Source organism: Pagrus major, chromosome 8 (genome assembly GCF_040436345.1).
Source record: "Pagrus major chromosome 8, Pma_NU_1.0".
Classification (NCBI taxonomy): Eukaryota; Metazoa; Chordata; class Actinopteri; order Spariformes; family Sparidae; genus Pagrus; species Pagrus major.
In genome coordinates, this window is record NC_133222.1 from 24,355,758 (window position 1) to 24,376,336 (window position 20,579).

Consider the following 20,579-nt stretch of genomic DNA (forward strand, 5'->3'; position numbering starts at 1 on the left):
TCTCGGCGGCTCCTCAATGATTTCCGAATCCATGGCTGCTTCAAGGACAGTAGCTTCAGCTACAGCGGCATGAGCCTCTTTCTCCTGTTTGATAGCTTCCAGAGTAGCCTTCAGCTCAGCCATCTTTACCTTTACATCAATTTCCTTTTGCGCGTAGGCTGCTCTGGCACATGCTGCTTCAGCTCTGGCGCGTGCCTCTATTGCAGCCAAGCTTGCAGCAGATCTAGCAGAGTGTTTAGATGCCTTGGATGATTTCGATGATTTTGATGAGTGTGAGCACTCGGATCTTGTCTCACAACCTTTTCCCTCCGCAGCTGACATCTTAGCTGGAGAAACTGGACTTGAGCAGGCTTGAGATGTAATCCACTGTTGAGTTGTCTTTTTACTGTTCTGCCCTCGTCAAAAGAGTCCCCTTCCTCGACTAGACAGACAGATAACTCCTTCCACACACTGCGTGAATGTACGATCGCTTTATTGTATACAGCGTGAGAATAGGGTAAAACTGAAATACAGAAAGAATACAAATAAACAATTAGCGTATTGAACCCCATTAATGTACATGTTGACACATTTTGATATATATATATTAACCTAAAAGGTCCACGAAGCACATGTGGCCACAGATATAGCTAACTGAGCACTACAAATACAGCTAACGTAGCCAGCTAGGGCTCTAAGCAATGAACAGAACACAAACAAAATATAGGCTCACATACTTACAAATATAACATTGACGTAATATATGCACCTTTAATACAGTACTTACAGACAATGCTTTCATTAAATGATTCCCCAAGAAGATGGATATGATCCCCTGGCTGCTCAGCTCTACAATGGCTCACAGTCAATGAAGAAAACAAGATGGCTGCCTACAGGGTTCAAAACAAGCCATGAGGCTCACAAACCAAGCTAGCACCCCTATCACTATCACCATATATGTATATATATATATATATATATATATATATATATGTGTGTGTGTATATATACACATATATACATATATATACATATAAATATATACATATATATACATATACATATATACATATACATATATATATACATATACATATATATATACATATATATGTGTACATATATATATATATATATATATATATATATATATATATATATATATATATATATATATATACATATACATATATACATACATATATACATATATACATATATGGTGATAGTGATTTTGATTATGTTATGGCAGTGCTTCCACGAGACATCCGTATCTAACTTTATGGTAGTGTTGCCACAACACATATCATTAACCATGAGTCTCCAACAAGTCGCACATAAGATTACATGTGTGCGTCACCCCGAATATATGTGTATGTGTGTGTAGGTTAGTAAAAGGGAAAGAAAGTAAGCAAATGCTCAACAAAGCAACAAAAGAATAACACAACAGCCATGAGATGCACAACAGTCGTCTCTCTCTCTCAGTCAGAGATTGGCAAGCGAACTGAGGTTCGTTTACCGTCTGCTGATCAGACAGACACATGGCGTCCTGTGGTCACACACGGCGGCAAGACTACATAGGTTATCCACCGAGTGGATCAACGCAAATTAGCTCCTAGAGAGCATAAACGCATATAATCAGCATACAGTACATTATACCATAGGTAGGACTTGGCGGTCCTTTCACAACAAAAACATAAGCAACACGCTATAACTATCTGTCTCTGCCAAAACAAAAGCCTCATACTTGGGTCGCTCGTTGCGACTAGCGTGCATCCCGTCCAACTCCAAACTCCAAACTCATTTTGGATGTGAGTGTGGGGTCAGTTGCAGCGTCCTAGCAGCAAGTGACGGCAGGCTGTCCTCCCGTTAGTGGAAGCAAACAGCGAGATCAATCAGGTTGATGGACCGGACCTCGGTGGTTCCGTCTCCTTCTGAAGAAAATGTTCTTCTTTCTGCAGGCGGTGAGGAACAATTGGATTGTACAGTGTTCCTCTATGGATCCAAAAAAAAAGTAATAAAGAATATTCTAACAAAAAGGAAAAGAAAAACAGTCTCTGTCTCGTCCAGCAAGTTAGGAACGGTAGCCTAGCAAGTTCAAACGTTTCACCAAAAACAAACCCTTACGGTAACTGCTGAATAAAAGCCGGAGCTTCTTCACAGCATCGCGTTACCTTAGGAATGTGACGGGCAGCGGGGCTCCGCGACCTTAAGCCCTGAGTGACGTCATGGTCATTTTGACGGAGGTTATATTGGTTGCGGCAACTTTTGTCCAAAGGAGGGCGGGGTTAGAATTTGGGATGGATATTGCAACGAAATACAATTTACCGGACCGCTGGGCGTTGGCTCAGTTCCTTTGTTCTAAAGTTCTGCTAGTTTGAGAGGGCCCTGTAGTAAGGCTTCTAGTTTTCCTTACAGGCCTCTCTATTGTTTGCAATATGTGGATGAGGTCCCAACAACTCACTGTAGCTAGGCCAGCAGATTCCCTGTTTCCAGTCTTCCTGTAACATCACATTCTGGATATCTCTGATCCATGATGTTGACCTGATAATGCTGATGTTGCAGGAACCTTTCAGTGTTCAGCACTCCAGGTCTCAGCAGGAAGCCCAGCAGAGCCAGCAGGATGTTTACCATGTCCACCAAGTCCAACCCACCACCTAAAGTTCCTCAACCAGAGAGGCTGGATCAGGTCTACGAGGCACTAAAGAAAGGCCTTCAGTGAGTACACTCACAGCACACACGGGCGCTCATGCATACAAATAGCAACTGTAAGCTTTAACTTGGGGGAGACATGTTGTTTGATGCTGCACGATTTAGTGACCAGTGTTGGGGGTGATGCACCCCTGAAGTAATGCATTACAGTAATGTATTACTTTAAGCAGCTTTTCCATAGGATTTGTGGTAAAATTGGTTACTGTGTCCAGTAACTCGTTACCACCTGAAATTATGTGTTTATGAGTTGTTTTTCTACCTGATCCGACAATGCTACAGTGATTAGATAGCTTAGATTATCCACAATTCAGTCATTCAGTTCATTCAACAGAAACAGTTCAATTCAGATTTACCAGCAAAAGATTTAAATTTATAAGCAAACAGATAAAAGTGGTGACTGTCTACCTTCGAAGCAGTCATAAAGTCCTAGATTGTGTCCATTTGTCAATAATTCATATTCCTTTTGTCCGTTAGGGGCCGATAAAAATAAAAATAATCAAAAAGGGTTTTTCATCAAATTAATCCAAGTTGTGAAGTCCATCGCTCACTGTCTGCCAGCTTCATTCAAACAAAAATATCTTTCGACAGGAGACATATTTTCTATTCCTCCTGCCCACTGTTGTTGGGTATGTTTGTTTTTGTTATGTTGCTGCTTACCACATGAAAGTGTCCCCGCCCTTTTCGGTTTTAGTTTTCACCCCAGGACAGCAACCACAGTACAGCAACCACTACCAGTTTAGAAGGACAGTTTCATGTATCTTTGCTGCCACTGTACAACTGAGCTGTTAATGGCTTTCAACAAATCAATCGCCCACGATTGTAGCCAATAATTTATCCTTTCCAATGGTGGGTGGGTGGGTAGTTGGGTTGCATATGTCAAGCGATGTCAGTGTGTTATGGTGTGAAGCCCCCCACCGAGTCTTTTTCCAGTTGTTTTCTAAATGCAGCTGAGCGCAGAACATAAGAGGTGCCATTCTAGTCGATTCTGTAGTCTGAATAATAAGAACAAACTGGGTTGTCTTAATGGCACAGAGTAATGCTTTGGACCCTCAACATCCTTTACATGTCGAGTTCAGATGGTTCTATCAGGGCGGAGATTTACTCTCCCCAAAGGTAGTACTACAAGATTCTGATTGTCCTTTGTTCTATCTGCTTTTGGTCTTCTATACAAACTATAACCCTGTATATCATCCCCTCTATCTTTCTTTCTGCTGACAGTGAAGCAGATATGGATTCTGTCCTGTTTGTGGATTATGTATTGTATGTATTTGAGTTGGACTACTGCCTGTAAAGCAAATTACCACATGGAGACTTAAGTTTTACTCAACTCTTATTTTTCAAAATGTTGAACTATAGCTTTAAGATCAACTCTTAACACAGAACATGGCGAGTAAGGCGATGCCACCAATTCTGTTCCAATTTTTGGTGTGTTGCACAATGGGATAGACGACAGTGAGAGATGGTTAGGTAGTGCAGAGGTCTGACAACTGAAGTCTGGATAATATTCTCAAAACCTCTGCACATAAAATCAAAAATAATATTTTCATGCTTTAATACTGCTGTGGGTATGTTTCTCCACATCTGTCTGTGTGTGTGTGTGTGTGTGTGTGTCTTTCTCAGGTCTTACCTACAGGTAAATCAGATGGATTTGGACAGCCTCAGTAGACAGATGAAAGAATCAAAGAGGAACTCCAGACTGGTACGTTCTGACTTTGTACTGTTTTGCCTGATAAAAGTTCCTTTAACTCTAACCCTGTTACAACTTTCTTATGTCTAATATGAATGCTCACACTTTTATATTTGGTATCTTTTTTTATTATTCTCGTTGTCAGTGTGTCCCTTAACACACCTGCAGGCAGTTTGGAGAAAGCTCCCTTTGTTAAGTTGAAAAATATCAAAATGACTAACAAGCAGAGGAATTGGCGGGACGAGGGATGCAGATGTGCTTCAGCACCCCCCAAATGAGGCATTGTAAAAACTAACTTATATCTGTATCCTCACTCGACTGCATTATTATAAACTATTACCCCATTTCCACTGGTCAAAAAACCCACGTAAACCCGCTAAGATCGGGCTTTTGTGTGCAATGGGAATGTGTAAACTCGGCATTAACACCTGGGTCAATTGACTCTGCAGTAGACACAGGTTTTTATTACCTCCGCTTGGCAAGGCTTTGATCTAAATGTAAGACCGGGTAACACGCTTAATTCTGGCGTGCGAAGTGATGATGCGTTATCATCCGGTGGTGGCGCGTAAATAAGGATAGAATTTGGGATGTGGTCTATTCATTTTAATTTTCTATTAATAATAATTAATTATTTATTATTTATTATTTATTATTTATTATTTATTATTATTATTATTATTATTATTATTATCATTATTATTATTATTGTTGTTATTATTATTATTATTACTATTATTACTACAATTATTATTATTATTTTTTCTGCATATTCTGAACTTTGAACGGGAGCAGCTGTAACACAAACAATTTCCCCTCGGGGATAATAAAGTATTTCTGATTCTGATTCTGATTAAGATTACGGAGGTTTTATTACTTTATTACTGGACACAGTAACACAGCTTCGGTTAAGTGCCCGTCTAACTTGAAGGGGGATAAAATTTGTGACATGAAACGTGACGTCAGTGATGTACAACGTAAAACCTCAGATAAAAATCATAGACGTGCTGCCTTACCTGCAGGAAGTGGGAATGGCGATGGGCGATTTTTAGCGGGTCCACCCGCATTCAAAAAAATCTGTGTAGACCTGCTAATTTTGGTGGAAAAGTGGTATATGAGGCTGTTAATACCTGGCAATAACATGCTACTGTGGTGATCTGATCACAAGTAGGCAGTCCAGCACCTCACACCTGGCATTAACATGAATCTTGAGTGACCACTTTCGATCAATCACACGTCTCCACTCTATTTGCAAATAAACACGTACATAACTTGGACAAACAGACACAATGTTTTCTAGACAAAGAAAGAAAGAACTTCAACATTTGCTGAATTTACGAGAAGGTCCAAATAATGAAGAATTTGTCAGAGACAGTGTTTCACAAACTTATTAAGTATTTCCTGACACAACCCACAAAATTGAGCAATTTTATAAGGGAGTCTGGGGAATTTATATCCCTCTTCATCGCCTTGCTGTTATTAACTCTAGTTGTTGTGGCTGCTTTAACCTATAGTTATTTAATATTTGAATTTGCTGTCTGCTGTAGTGCAAACCAAGTGGAGTGGGGGGGGGGTTGATCGAGTGCAGTGACACACGTTAGGCAAGGTCATTTGAGCATGCTCAGCTCTGCCTGTGGGTTGGGTTGGCAGGTACCATGACACATATCCTGCACAGAAACTAAGAAACACCCATTTGATATGTATTACATTTAAATCATGACATTAACTGGAGAAATTACCAATCGGGAGCACAGTGGGAGGAAAAAAAGAGTTTAAAAAAGTGGAAGACTCCCGCAAACCAGGTAGTGCAGTACTGTATGTGCTACCTATAATAAAGGTCTGACAATCACCATTTTTTTCAGTTAGTCCTCAAGTTATCACAATGCTGCTCACAGAGGTCAAAATTAAACTTTTTAGTTTAAATCCAAAGAAGCCCATACATCTAATTTTATCAGAACATAAATTGAGCGATTGGAAAAAAAAAAGGGAGTCTAGGGAATTTCTCTCCCTCTTCATCTCCTTGCTGTTGTTGACTGTAGTTGCTGTGGATGCTTTGTCCTATGTCCTTTGTCCTGTGTTCAAGTCTGCTGTAGTGCAAAACGTGCTTGTAAATTGTTGTTAATATCTGTTGGGTATAAGTTATCCTGGCCATTCAAATTAATCCAAAAAACATGAAGGTCGTGCACCATTTACTGTGACGTCATTATGTAGACTGACTCCTCAGCACCTCCAACTGTAACTGACATCCAGCGTCCCTGGCCAGTTGTGTGTCCTATTTTGTCAGGCTGTTTCAATTTGTGGTGTTGAGCACGTGGATATCTTTGGTTTAAAAAGTAAAAATGTTCTGACAACGCAAAATAGCACTTAACATGCGGAGTGTACATCACATTGTGCTGCTACAAAATGTGGCAGATACTGAGTACCTGATGTTTTCTGCCTTTACAGGGTTTCCTGTATGAACTGGATAAGGTGAGCTACTGTAAATCCATATAGTTACCTCAACTGCAGAGAGATTTTGAGACATATATTTATATTAGAGGTCAGCCTTTATTTCTATTTGAGCCTGATTTTAAGGTACTATTATTGAGTATACACTGATCAGCCAAAACATTAAAATTGCTGACAGTTGACGTGAAAAACATTGATCATCTTGGTACAATGATCGATGAAAATCAATGAAAACTCAATACCTCTATGTTTACCTGTTTTCTTGATAAATTCAGTTTATTAACATTTGACAACAGTTATTTCACAGTTCCCACTCTGCTCCTCTCACTTTCTCTTCTCCACACTTCTAGCAGACCACATGTGACATCTCCCTTTCCGACTAAGCTTTTAATGAAACCAAAAGCCAACTTGCACTCTGCAGAGGTCCAATATCCACTATTTAATGCACTAAAATAGTGAAGTTTCTACCAACACTGCTCATCATCAGACTGATGAGATCAGACTGGATGTGTGTGTACATCTTACACTTGCACTTACACACTTACACATTTGAAACATTTGTCGGAGGCATTGATGGTAGACACCAGCCTTCATTTGTTGTGCTAAGCCTGAACCCGACCTGAAAATAGTTCAGTTTGTGTTGACATATAGGAATAATTGTGGCTCTGTGCTTCCTCTGACAGCAAGTGAAGGTGACTGAGAGGTACATACGACGACTGGAGTTTCACCTCAGCAAGGTAACATCACTATTATCCCTGTCAAATAATGCTTTGTTATTATAGAAGATTAAACCTGTCCCAAACATTTTGGAAATGTCACAGAAATGTGTTCAGGGTTTGACTCTGTGGGACTGTCAGAGTCATGCCGTTTCTTTCATATCTATATACTGTATGTAGAACTGCATGTGATGTCCTATTATTGAAAACATTGAATAACAATGAAAAATGATCACTAACTTTTCGGACACCAGGGTGGTATTGGGTGTGTGAGTTAGACATGGCACAAAGTGTTTACCAATGCACGGTGCAGCAGTCAGACTGAGTAAAGGCATCAGACATGAGCAGTGACTTATGTCTCACTTATGTGAGGTAAATTTGTTTTGTCACTATAGTGCATTTCTATAAGTGAATACCATCATTCACAGTTAATATGTACACCTTTATAGCAGCAAACCTCAACTTGATCGAAACCAAATCTCCTGTTTCATTTGTATGTTATAAGGGCTTGACATACATCCCTGAACGTGTTATGATGCCCACATTATGTCTGACCACAGAGACAGTTCCAGATGTAGCAGGACTCCAACATCGTTTCAACCCTTGTGATTTAAAAAATGACAATAAATCTACCTTTACCTTAAGCTTACCATTAATGCTGCTGATATAGCAGTGACTCATTAGCACTGACTTGGCAAATTCACAGCCTGATTGGTGGGTTGAGTGAGGTCATGCAGATAAGGAGTATACAATGTGTAGGGGTTTCAAATGCTAGGACCGGGAGGCAAAATCAAATATCACAATATGTTTGACTAAATACCTCAATATTGATATTCTAACAATATTGTAGAGATGACGATTGGTACTTTGACAACATGGTGGAGCAGTGGTTAGAACTGTTGCCTCACAGCAAGAAGGTCTTGGGTCTGACTGAGACAAGGCCTTCCTACGAGGAGTTTGCACAAACTTTTCCGTTTAAATAGTTAAATAAAACTAATATTACGAGGATTTTATCCAAATTCAACACTAAATCCTACTTTCAATGACTACTGCAGTCTCAAAAATATTCAACCCCCTTAATAGAATTCCTCATGAGAGACACATTTGCAAATCAGGTGTGGTCTTAAGCACACCTGATGCAACCAATCAAGGGCTTCATTAGTTGCATCAGGTGTGCTTGAGATAGAACACCTCAAATATCTGGACTGTTGATGGTGACATTTCATTGCATGTTAGAAATATGGCTAAGTCAAGAAATTGTCCAAAGCGTTCAGAGAAGAGATCATTGCCTTGCACAAACAAGGAAAAGGATACAAAAAGATAGCAAAGGTACTGAATGTTCCTAGAGATACAGTTGGAAGCATAGTTCACAAGTTTAAAGTTAAAGGAACATTGGCTACATTACCTGGACGTGGCAGAAAGAGGAAGCTATCAACGGCTGCCACCAGAGTCCTGAGGAGGCAGGTGGTCAAAAACCCTCGACTGACTGCAGAAGACCTGCAGCAAGACTTGGTGGCAGCAGGCATTGAGGTTTCAGTTTCCACAGTAAGGCACATACTAAATGCTGAAGGGCTCCATGCCCGAACTCCAAGACGTACACAACTACTGACCCAAAAGCACAAGAAAAGTCGGCTCCAATTTGCTCAAAACTATATAAATAAGCCAAAGAGGTTTTGGGTGGTTCTGTGGAGCGATGAAACAAAACTGGAACTTTTCGGGCCTATGGATCAGCGGTATGTCTGGAGGAGGAAGAATGAAGCATACGCTTAAAAGAACACCCTGCCTACAGTGACGCATGGCGGTGGCTCAGTGATGCTCTGGGGCTGCTTCGCTTCCTCTGGCACTGGAAACCTGCAGCGTGTGGAGGGCAAGATGGATTCAATCAAGTATCAGGAAATCCTGGGAGAAAATGTCATGCCGTCTGTGAGGAAGCTGATGCTTGGGCGTCATTGGACCTTCCAACAGGACAATGATCCCAAGCATACCCCAAAGTCCACCAAGGCTTGGTTTCAGAAGAAGTTCTGGAAGATACTAGAGTGGCCATCACAGTCGCCTGACTTGAACCCCATTGAAAATCTCTGGTGGGATTTGAAAAAGGCGGTTGCAGCACGCAAACCCAAGAATATTAGTGAACTGAAGGCCTTTGCCCATGAGGAATAGGCTAAGATTCCTCAGGAAGGCTGCCAGAAGCTGGTGTCTGGCTATGCATCACATTTGCAGCAGGTCATAACAGCAAAAGGGTGCTCTACTAAGTACTAAAGATGCTTGTCATGAAGGGGTTGAATAATTTTGAGACTGCAGTAGTCATTAAAAGTGGCATTTTGTGTTCAATTTGGAGAAACCACTTGTAATATTAGTTGTGTTGAGTTATTTAATTGTTCTTGTTTGATTTGTTTATTGTAAACAGCTGCTAGTTTGTACATTTTGCCAATAAACCTAATTTGTAGTGGGGGTCGAATAATTTTGATTGCAATTGTATATAATATTTTTATATTAGCAATAGACCACTTTGGTGAAAGTGAAAGTGTGTGCTTGTAGAGATAGATAGATAGATAGATAGATAGATAGATAGATAGATAGATAGATAGATAGATAGATAGATAGATACTTTATTTATCCCGAGGGAAATTCAAGTGTCCAGTAGCATACAAAATACAGGACATACATTACACATATATAATATATAAAATTAACAGTATAATCAACTCTGTAGTTTGACAACAGAGCCTTAACTTCTTCCAGCTCATTGTTTTGGGTTTGTGGCCAGCAAACTAACCCTCATTAACCCCATTTCCAGCAATGTTTTCACTGAAGAAGCTCTAATAAACACACTGCCAACTACCACCACCAAACAGTTGCCAGACTCAGTTAGAGCATGATGAACATAGAGGAGCATTTAGGAGCTAAAGAGATGGATAACACAACTCCACGGCAACTTTATGAAGTGATAATATTTAGTGTAGGAAAGTAGGGACATGGAGACACCATTATAAAGCAGAGACCAAAATTATTCTTTGAAATTATTCTAATAGTGCACTTCACACACATTAGATGTCAAGCCACTGCGTAACTTCTTTTCCACCCTTTTCCCAGATTGAGGAGCTATATGAAGCCTACTGCCTGCAGAGGAGACTCAGGGACGGAGCCAACAAGATGGTGAAGGCTTACACTGCCTCTCCAGGCAGTAAGGAGGCCAGGGAGAGTTTAGCAGAGGCCAATAAAGGATACAAAGAGTACACAGAGGTGAGATGGAGAGGACATAGGGGTGGCAGGATAAAATGATTACTGGATTAAGACAGAATAAGGAAAAATGGTAAATTCATAGTGATCCATGTGAGCAGCTTAAGACCTTTTTGTTTAGACTTACTTTGCTTTACTTGTAGTGGCTTTAATCTTGTTCTTTGTATGTCTAGCTTGATGTCATTAATGCATTTTGATTATTTTAGCTGTTGTCATTTGTTGAGGAGCACTTTGACGTCTGCTCTTGAGAGAGGTCCTTTATTAATACACCTATTACTGCTCTCTGTAGAACATGTGTGTGTTGGAGAGCGAGTTGGAGAACCAGCTTGGGGAGTTCCACATTAAGATGAAAGGTAAGAATGAACATAGAGAGTGAATTCCCCCGTCTTTCTTCCCTCTTCCGCCTTCCTCTCATAAGCGTTTTCTCCTCTCCTCTTTTTCATTCTCTTCTTGAATTTCCTTCTTTCTTTTCTTAGCTATGGAACAAAAAAAAATCACATACTAATAAAACCAACTAGTGAGGGAACACAGTCCACAACCTATTGTAACTGGGAGGCTTACACAATTCAAAGATTTTTTTTTAATAAAACATAATTTTTAATGAATGCTTGCTATACCCTTAATTCAGTCATCTTTACATTTGACATCCAGCATATTTGGACTCGCAAGTATCAGAGGATTATTGCTCCTGGCCAGTTAGTTTTGATATGCTACTGGGTAAGATTGACAAAGACATGTGAAAACTTGCAGTTCCAGTAATAATAAAAACATTATTATTAGTTCAGTTTACTTAAAGGAGCAATTTGTAAGATATGGTCAGAATTTGAGTTTAAACATTAAGCGAATGAACTAACATTATCAACAGTGTGAAGAAACAACACTGTTGATGTAATGTCAAAGATATCTATGTACTGTGTTGCAGAGGTGTCTACTGTAGTTAGCATGCTAACCAGCTAGCCGGCCTCCTGTCTCCTAACATCACTTTGTACCTTAAGAGGTGATAGTCTGAAAGTTTCAGCGGGGAGATGTAAAAGCAGCCAGTTCACTATTCAGTCTAATAAGTCAACAAAATAAACTCACAAAATGTCAAGAAAGGAAATATTTCTCTCTCTTACGATCTCTCTAAGACGATCTTAATTGCCTCGTTAACTCAACGTAAAACACACTACAGGTTCACTTCATTCAAACTCGACACACTCATTCAAACTCCTGTCCCCGCCTGCCGTGTCTTCTCGTCCCTGGAGTTATAGTCCTGGTCAGAGTCACTCTAAATCACCTCCGTACCATGTCCCCTGTCTTCAAACTGACCTCCATCGCTTTCAGAGGCTGTGTTCAGTCCCAGTCTGCTGTCCAATCGTGTTCAGTGGGAGGTTGCTGAGCCATGGTGTCTCCCCCTGTGATCCGTGGCCTTGGTTCAGGAAAACTCCAGTTGGCTAAAAGGGCCACTTACCTAATGGCAGCTGGTTGCTATAGTCAAAGACAGCTAAAGCAAAGAGCATAGTGAGCAGAAGCAAGCGGTTATGCTGCCCCCTATTGTTCCGGAGCTACCTTAGAAGTCTGGCCATTTCTCACAAATGACACCTTTTAAACTTAAATCTTTGAGAAAAATTGCTCAGACCCCACTTATTGCAGCTAGACTTTATAGTAATGGGTAGGTGATTACCCACATACAGATTAAAATCACTGACTAGGTAATGTTCCCCCACCTCCCCTGGAGAAATAAATCCAGTCCCAATGGGGCTTATGAGAAGCTGACAGGCTACATCTGTTTCTATGTGTCTTTCAGGTCTGGCTGGATTTGCTAGATTGTGTGCTGGTGACCAATATGAGGTTAGTCCACCAGTCCTCCCTCCCTCTCTAAATATTTCTTTTCATGTGACCTTGATTTTGACTGGACAGACAGGAAATTTGCTGAAAAGTATGTTGGGTTGAAACAAACTGAACAAAGAAGCAGCACGACGCCCTGTGCAGCCACACCACTCACACACCTCTTGTGACAGCTATGTCTACGGTGAATCTGGACCACTTGTAAATTATGTCATGCCTCTGAGAAAATAAGTACCAGAAAACTGGTGAATATCACAACTTCTCTTAAATCAATAGGTGTGTGAGCAAGTTATTTGACCATGTCAGATTCACATCTGTTTTTGAAAATGTGTGTGAAGAGACAGTGATGTCTTGAAAGTGACCTACACTCAAAGTTAAATTGAAAAACTTTAAGCTAGCTAATTGTAAATGTTTTACTGGTGTGTTTAGGCCACTTGCTTTTTTTGGCTATTAGTTGCACAGTGTTCTGTCAACGTCTTGCTCAGTAATAGAGAGTTCTGGGAGCCATTGATGACCAATTCTGAATAAATATTCCAACTATACTGTATGTGTTTTCTCAGAATCGTCATCGATTTGAATGTTTTCATATGGTTTCTGATGTGACTGACCTAAATGTCTCTATTTTATATAACTGGATTATCAACATTAATTGTGTTTAGATTTTTTCCAGTTTTACCTGAATTTAATTTTTGTCTCTCTGTTATCTGCTACCTGCATGCCTAACACAAAAGCTTCATTTGGTACAGTCAGATGGCTACTTTATTGTTCTGAATAGTCTTTAATGCTTTCAGGTGTGTGTGTGTGTGTGTGTGTGTGTGTGTGTGTGTGTGTGTGTGTGTGTGTGTGTGTGTGTGTGTGTGTGCGCGTGTGTGCTTGCGTGTGTGCTTGCGTGTGTGCGTGTGTGTGTGTGTGTGTGTGTGTGTGTGTGTGTGTGTGTGTGTGTGTGTGTGTGTGTGTTCAGATCTTTATGAGGTATGGTCGGCAGCGGTGGAAGCTCCGAGGCAGAATAGAGATCAATGCCAAACAGGTGTGGGACAGTGAAGACATGGTGTTTGTGCCACTCATCAGTGAGTTCCTCTCTGTCAAGGTCAGTCCCTCTGAATGTTTTTGCATTAATGACTTCGTATTTACTTTTATTCTGATTGGTCAAAGAAAGCAATGTGGCCTGTAAGATTACCCCTGGTAATGAAATAGTACATGCATACTTCATACTTCAATAATGTTGTTACTTAGGAATAAGTTACTGGAATGATTGACATGAGTTGAAGGCAGCAGTCTCTGGTTGTGTGATCAATCTATATTTCTGTGGTCTCCTAGGTGACAGAGCTAAAGAGCTTAGCCAATCACGTGGTTGTAGGAAGTGTTTCCTGTGAGACTAAGGACCTGTTTGCTGCACTACCCCAGACAGTTGCCGTGGATATTAATGACCTTGGGACTATTAAGCTAAGCCTTGAAGTCACCTGGAAGTAAGTTTTGTCAACCCTGCTGTGAGTGTATTGAAAATGATACTGGGCATTATGTGCTCTGTACTGCTTGTTAAAGGTCCCATATAATGCTCATTGGCATGTTCATACTTTTATTTTGGGTGTCTACCAGAAAAGGTTTACATGATTTAATGTTCAAAAAACACATTATTTTTCTCATACTCTCCATTGCTGCAGCACCTCTGTTCCCCCTCTTTCTGACCGCTCTGTTTTAGTGCCTGTCTCGCCCCTCCTGAAAAGCCCAGTCTGCTCTGTAGGGCTGTGAATCTTTTCCAATCTCATGATTCGATTTGATTTACATTTTTGGGTGTCTGATCCGATTCAAAATCGATATTTGACCCAAATGATTCTCGATTAAAAATTGATTATTGATTGAATGAAAAGAAAAGAAAAGGGGGCACTATTTTCAGCCTTTTGCTCTAGTTAACTGTGTGCTAAACCATAAATTGGGGGTCTTAGTTTGCTGAAATACAATGTGAAACAAGTCTGGAAATAAAGATAAATGATCTGCAGTCTGTTCATGAATTAATGAATCAATTAATTTGAAAGCATTAGTGCGTATATGTGGATAACAAAATAAGGGGATGTGCTCTGCTGTGTTATTAACGTTATAAGTCCAGCAGTGAGAGCAGCCTCTCTGCTGCACTGTTAGCTCCGGGGGGTCCATCATTGTACAAGATGCTGAGCAGAAGCAGAGTTTTTGAGCAGAGTTATTTTCTTCACAGTTTCTTGAACGTGTTGAATGCTGCGATGTGTGTTTGTTAGCTTGTTAGCGGTTGTCAGCTGGTCTTGTTTCTTACTGCTGACCACAGCTCTGCTCCATTAACGTTAGTATCTGTGTGACGGCGTAAAGAGTATTCACAAACATGTGGCCTGGACCTTAAATCAGTAGGGAAGGGTTATTCATTTGCCGATTCTTGCTTAAGTATTATATTAAATGTTTAGACTGTCTCTATCTCCCCTTTCCTCCTTCATTTTTTTCCCTCTGTCAGTCCATTTGACAAAGATGACCAGGGGTCAGTGGCAAGCACAGTCAACAAAGCTCCAAGTGTCAGTAAGAGATTCTCAACCATCTTCAACCAGAGTCCACCTGACACGCCGTCTCTGCGTGAACAAGCCTTCTATGTAAGTTTCTTCATGTTTTAGTGGCCTCTCTCTTCTCTCCAAGGTAATAACTCCTTGATGCTGATGAGTGATACTGGAAGATTTTGCTTGAAGTTGCTGATGGCTCAAATTCTGTGATTCACAATCCTTATATTTTTAGAAAGGTTGTTGTATATAATGGTAATACTTTTAAACCATCTAAATAAGAGAGGTGCAAACGACAGAGTAATGACCAGACCTTTTTTGGACATCCACTGTAATGTGTTTAGTGTGATTTTGGCCTCTTAGCAGAGTAGATGTCTGATAAAATGCAATTGATGTGAAAACACCAATAGAGGCAAACATTTTTAAAAGTTTTACATTGTGGAGAGCAGAACACAGTTTTGTCCGTTAATCCAACAACACCCGCTCCCTCACTGCTCCATTGCCTTTTGCTCCACCTGCTGCCACTTTGACATGAAGTCTCTGCCTCGGAGTCTGACCAGGCGGCAACACTGGCCACTGCTGGACATCTTCAGAGACACACTTAGCCAGAGCTGTTCCTGTAGTGACAACTCACCAACAAGACAGCCCACTGGAGTAAGTCCTTATGGAGTAAACCCCCCCCCCCAATGTAGAACATTAGAAACCTAAAACATTAGTCTCAGTAGGTAGTCGTCTGTGTTTCGACATTGGTTTCATGGAGCCATAAGGTATGTATACAAGGATTCCAAACAGCTCTCCGGCTGAAGTTACTAATTGTCATCTTCCATATGAGAGCTGGACCTAGACATCTGCTGCATTCATCTCCACCCTCCACTGGTCAATAGGGCATCCAGCCTGCCCCTGGTGTAAATTTCTCATGATGAACTTTGATGAACTTCACAACTTGATGCTTGATGACACTGAGACCTGCTTTTGGCGAAAGTGATATTTAACATCGAAGAGGTACCAAAACTGCATACTGACATGTATGGCAAACACACCTGGCTGAGCCACTCCAGCCGGCGCTGGCAAGTTCAGAAACCAGCAGAATCACCCCACAGCTGACACGACACAACACGTAAGGTTTGAGTGGTCGGGCAAGAGTGAGTGAGCGAGCGTTTTTAGTTAAGCAGTGACTTAAAGTTAAAGTGAAGGCCACAGTTTTCAGTAAATAAAGGCTGCAGCTTCTCAAGACCAAGTTGACGTCTCCCATGAGCTGTTTCATTACTGCTGGTGAAGGGGTTAAACACAAACTACATATAAAAACACATATACTTATGTCAAATAGACTCCAGGATTTGTAATAATGGAAAACAATGGGATCACAGGTTAAACCATCTCTCCCATACAGTCATGTGAGAATCATCTATTTTCTGTTAGTGAGTCTAAATGGGCTTGATGATGTGGGGGCCTGCTGTGAGTCAACTGGTTTGTGACAAATTTACTGAAAACTCGTCTGGAATATGTGTCACAATGACAGAGCTGGAGTCATGATTAGGTTAGCCTAGCTTAGCACTAAGACTGTAAACACCTAGCCTGGCTCTGTCCAAAGTGAAAAAAGTAACAGAACTTATCTAAAGCTCACTAAATAACGCATTGTATCACGTTTGTTTGATTCGTACACAAACAGAATTGGTGGCTTTAGGGCGAGTTCTGTGGTGAAGCTAATTCCTTGTGAACAACCAGGGTCACAGCCTCCTGCAGTCTTGTTATGTTACCAGTTTTGGTTTACTTGCACTACAGGCTGAGACACTGCACAGAAGTACTGATAAACAGTTGTTGATCAAGTTGATTCAAGCGCATCTCTCTCAACAATGATCTCTTCAAACATTTCAAACAATCTTCTGTTTATCTTCTTGAAGACACTATTGTGATAACTGCACTCAGAATGTGAACACATTCTGTAACGACAACTGCAAACAGAATGTGATTTCATGTGATCATTCGCTAATCCTTTTTGACATGTAGTCAAGAGAAAACAGTACAAAAACAGTATATTGAATGTCTGACTGTAAAAGTTGTTGAATGGTCCAAAAACACCTGTTTGAAACGTTCCACAGGTAAACAGGTTCATTGGTAACAGGTGATAGTATCATGATTAGGTATGAAAGGGGCATCCTCGAAAGGCTCAGTCGATCACAAGCAAGGATGTGGCTCAGGAACACGTTGTTAAACTGCTGATGATAAACATAGTTGGTTTGTAAATGATTGTATTCTGTTTTTATTTACATTTTACACAGCAGAGATGTTTGTATGTCTCCATATCCAATTCCTTTTCATCAGTCCAGCTTTTAAAAGGTGCCATTCTCTTTTAGAACATGCTCCGCCGACATGAGGAGTTAGAAAATGGAACAGCATGGTCAAATTCATCTGAATCCTCTGATGACTCCTCAAGTCCTCAGCTGTCTGCAGGAGGGCTACGTAACTCTACACATCATACGGTAACACACAACAGACACTACTGTACAGTGCTACTTGAAAGTTTGTGAACCCTTTAGAATTTTCTATATTTCTGCATAAATATGACCTAAAACATCTTCAGATGTTTAGAGTAGATAAAGAGAACCCAATTAAACAAATGAGACAAAAATATTATACTTGGTCATTTATTTATTGAGGAAAATTATCCAATAGTTCATATCTGTGAGTGGCAAAAGTATGTGAACCTTTGCTTTCAGTATCTGGTGTGACCCCTTTGTGCAGCAATAACTGCAACTTAACGTTTCCGGTAACTGTTGATTAGTCCTGCACATCGGCTTGGAGGAATTTTAGCCCATTCCTCTGTACAGAAAAGCTTCAACTCTGGGATGTTGGTGGGTTTCCTCACATGAACTGCTCGCTTCATGTCCTTCCACAACATTTGGATTGGATTAAGGTCAGGACTTTGACTTGGCCATTCCAAAACATTAACTTTATTCTTCTTTAACCATTCTTTGGTAGATCAACTTGTGTGCTTAGGGTTGTTGTCTTGCTGCATGACCCACATTCTCTTGAGATTCGGTGCACGGACAGATGTCCTGACATTTTCCTTTAGAATTTGCTGGTATAATTCAGAATTCATTGTTCCATCAATGATGGCAAGCCGTCCTGGCCCAGATGCAGCAAAACAGGCCCAAACCATGATACTACCACCACCATGTTTCAGAGATGGGATAAGGTTCTTATGCTGTAATGCAGCATTTTCCTTTCTCCAAACGCTTCACATTTAAACCGAAAAGTTCTATTTTGGTCTCATCCATCCACAAAACATTTTTCCAATAGCCTTCTGGCTTGTCCACGTGATCTTTAGCAAACTGCAGATGGGCAGCAATGTTCTTTTTAGAGGGCAGTGGCTTTCTTCTTGCAACCCTGCCATGCACACCCTTGTTGTTCAGTGTTCTCCTGACAGTGGACTCATGAACATTAATATTAGCCAATGTGAGAGAGACCTTTAGTTGCTTAGAAGTTACCCTGGGGTCCTTTGTGACCTCGCTGACGATTATACGTCTTGCTCTTGGAGTGATCTTTGTTGGTCGACCACTCCTGGGGAGGCTAACGATGGTCTTGAATTTCCTCCATTTGTACACAATCTGTCTGACTGTGGATTGGTAGAGTCCAAACTCTTTGAAGATGGTTTTTTAACCTTTTATGGCCTGATGAGCATCAACAACTCTTTTTCTGAGGTCCTCAGAAATCTTCTTTGTTCGTGCCATCATACACGTTCACAAACGTGTTGTGAAGATCAGACTTTGATAGATCCCTGTTCTATTTAAAGAAGTGCCCACTGATTGTCTGATTGTCATCCCATTGATTGAAAAAACCTGACTCTAATTTACCCTTCAAATTAACTGCCAATCCTAGAGGTTCACATACTTTTGCCACTCACAGATATGTAATATTGGATCATTTTCCTCAATACATAAATGACCAAGTATAATATTTTTGTCTCATTTGTTTAGTTGGGTTCTCTTTATCTACTTTTAGGACTTAGGAAAATCTGATGATGTTTTAGGTCTTATTTATGCAGAAATACAGAAAATTCTAAAGGGTTCACAAACTTTAAAGCACCACTGTATACGTCATCTATGATGTGCAGTCTTCAGCTGTTTTGATTATAATGTTATGATCTATCTCTTCTCTGTTTATCATTGTAGCATTATCTTTGTTAAGACTTGGTTTGCAAGCTAGATTCACATTGGAGAGGACACTTGGAAAAATATGTTTTCCCTCCTAAATGTGTGTCTGGTCTGTTTCCTGTATAGGCCGAATTAGCATACAAAAGATAAAGTTACTTTCTAGTAGAGTGGCAACAATTACTCAGTTAGTTGTCAACTCTTAAATAAATCTGCAACTAGTTTGACAATCAATTAATCAGTTTGAGTCATTTTTAAAGAAAATAAAGGCTGATTCAAGCTCCTTAAATGAGAATATTTTCAGGTTTCTTTCCTCCTCTCTAACAATAAACTGAATATCTTTTGGTTTTGGACAAAACAAGACTTTTTAGGGAGTCGTGTTGGGCTGTGGGGAACATTTTTCTGATTTTATATAGACCAAACAACTAATTGATTAATCAAAAAAGTTTACAAATTAATTGACGAAGAAAATAGTCATTAGTTGCATTCCTACCTTCTAGGTTGCTGTACCCCTTACAGATACTGCCCTCTCTTCTAAATATTTCTTTTTGCCAATTAAAATAAATTACTAACACAATTCATCTGGCAGAGCCAAAGTAAGAATAAAAATTGGTCAGTTTTAGAGGCTGAGGGAACAAGGTGGTCCCAGAGGCTCAAACATAAGGTTATTCTATTCAGCACCACACCTACACAATGTATACAGAGTGGGTGAATCCAGATGTTACAGACACATGAAATATGAATTATGGTATACTGACAGTAATTCAGGGAAAAGTAAGTCATTGCAATGATCTCAGTTTTACCATCACGTACTAATACAACATTATGTTCATTATGTGCAAGAGACCCTCTGTTTGAACTTAATTATTACTACAGATAACACTGCATAGACATTGTATAGATAGACATGTGAGTTAATTATAAGGAACACAATCCCTATAATGTCCTTCATATGATGTGCAGTATTTGTCGCTCATAAAAATAAGAGTGTCGCTATCACCCCCACACAAAAGTCCACTTCTCATCTTTTTCACTTACTGTAGGCCTGGCTTCACATTCCACCTGTGACCTCCTCACATTTCTACATTGCAAACAGATCACTGTGTTCTGCTTACCCCCTCACATCAGCTGTTCCTCAACAACGGTGAGGCTGCATTTAGTTCATATGCCTCTGACTGTGGAACCCTGTAAAGCTGAGCTGAGAATTGTACCTCACTCACAACTTTTCAAAGAGAATTTAAAACAGATTTTTTTTCAGAATGTTGTTATTTTTCAGTTCATTTCATTTTTGAAAATACTCAACATACCT

At 40.2% G+C, this 20,579-nt stretch overlaps 1 protein-coding gene across 1 annotated transcript in view; it reads left to right on the forward strand.

Annotated features, from left to right (window-relative positions):
* ripor1 (RHO family interacting cell polarization regulator 1) overlaps positions 1 to 20,579 on the forward strand; it is a 60,107-nt gene that overhangs the window by 28,061 nt on the left and 11,467 nt on the right. Inside the window, exons 3-13 of the mRNA XM_073471581.1 lie at positions 2,545 to 2,697; positions 4,312 to 4,390; positions 6,821 to 6,844; positions 7,507 to 7,560; positions 10,633 to 10,782; positions 11,069 to 11,132; positions 12,566 to 12,609; positions 13,568 to 13,693; positions 13,924 to 14,072; positions 15,083 to 15,215; positions 17,474 to 17,599. Coding sequence (XP_073327682.1) covers positions 2,545 to 2,697; positions 4,312 to 4,390; positions 6,821 to 6,844; positions 7,507 to 7,560; positions 10,633 to 10,782; positions 11,069 to 11,132; positions 12,566 to 12,609; positions 13,568 to 13,693; positions 13,924 to 14,072; positions 15,083 to 15,215; positions 17,474 to 17,599 — 1,102 coding nt within the window. The remainder of the gene's footprint in view (positions 1 to 2,544; positions 2,698 to 4,311; positions 4,391 to 6,820; positions 6,845 to 7,506; positions 7,561 to 10,632; positions 10,783 to 11,068; positions 11,133 to 12,565; positions 12,610 to 13,567; positions 13,694 to 13,923; positions 14,073 to 15,082; positions 15,216 to 17,473; positions 17,600 to 20,579) is intronic.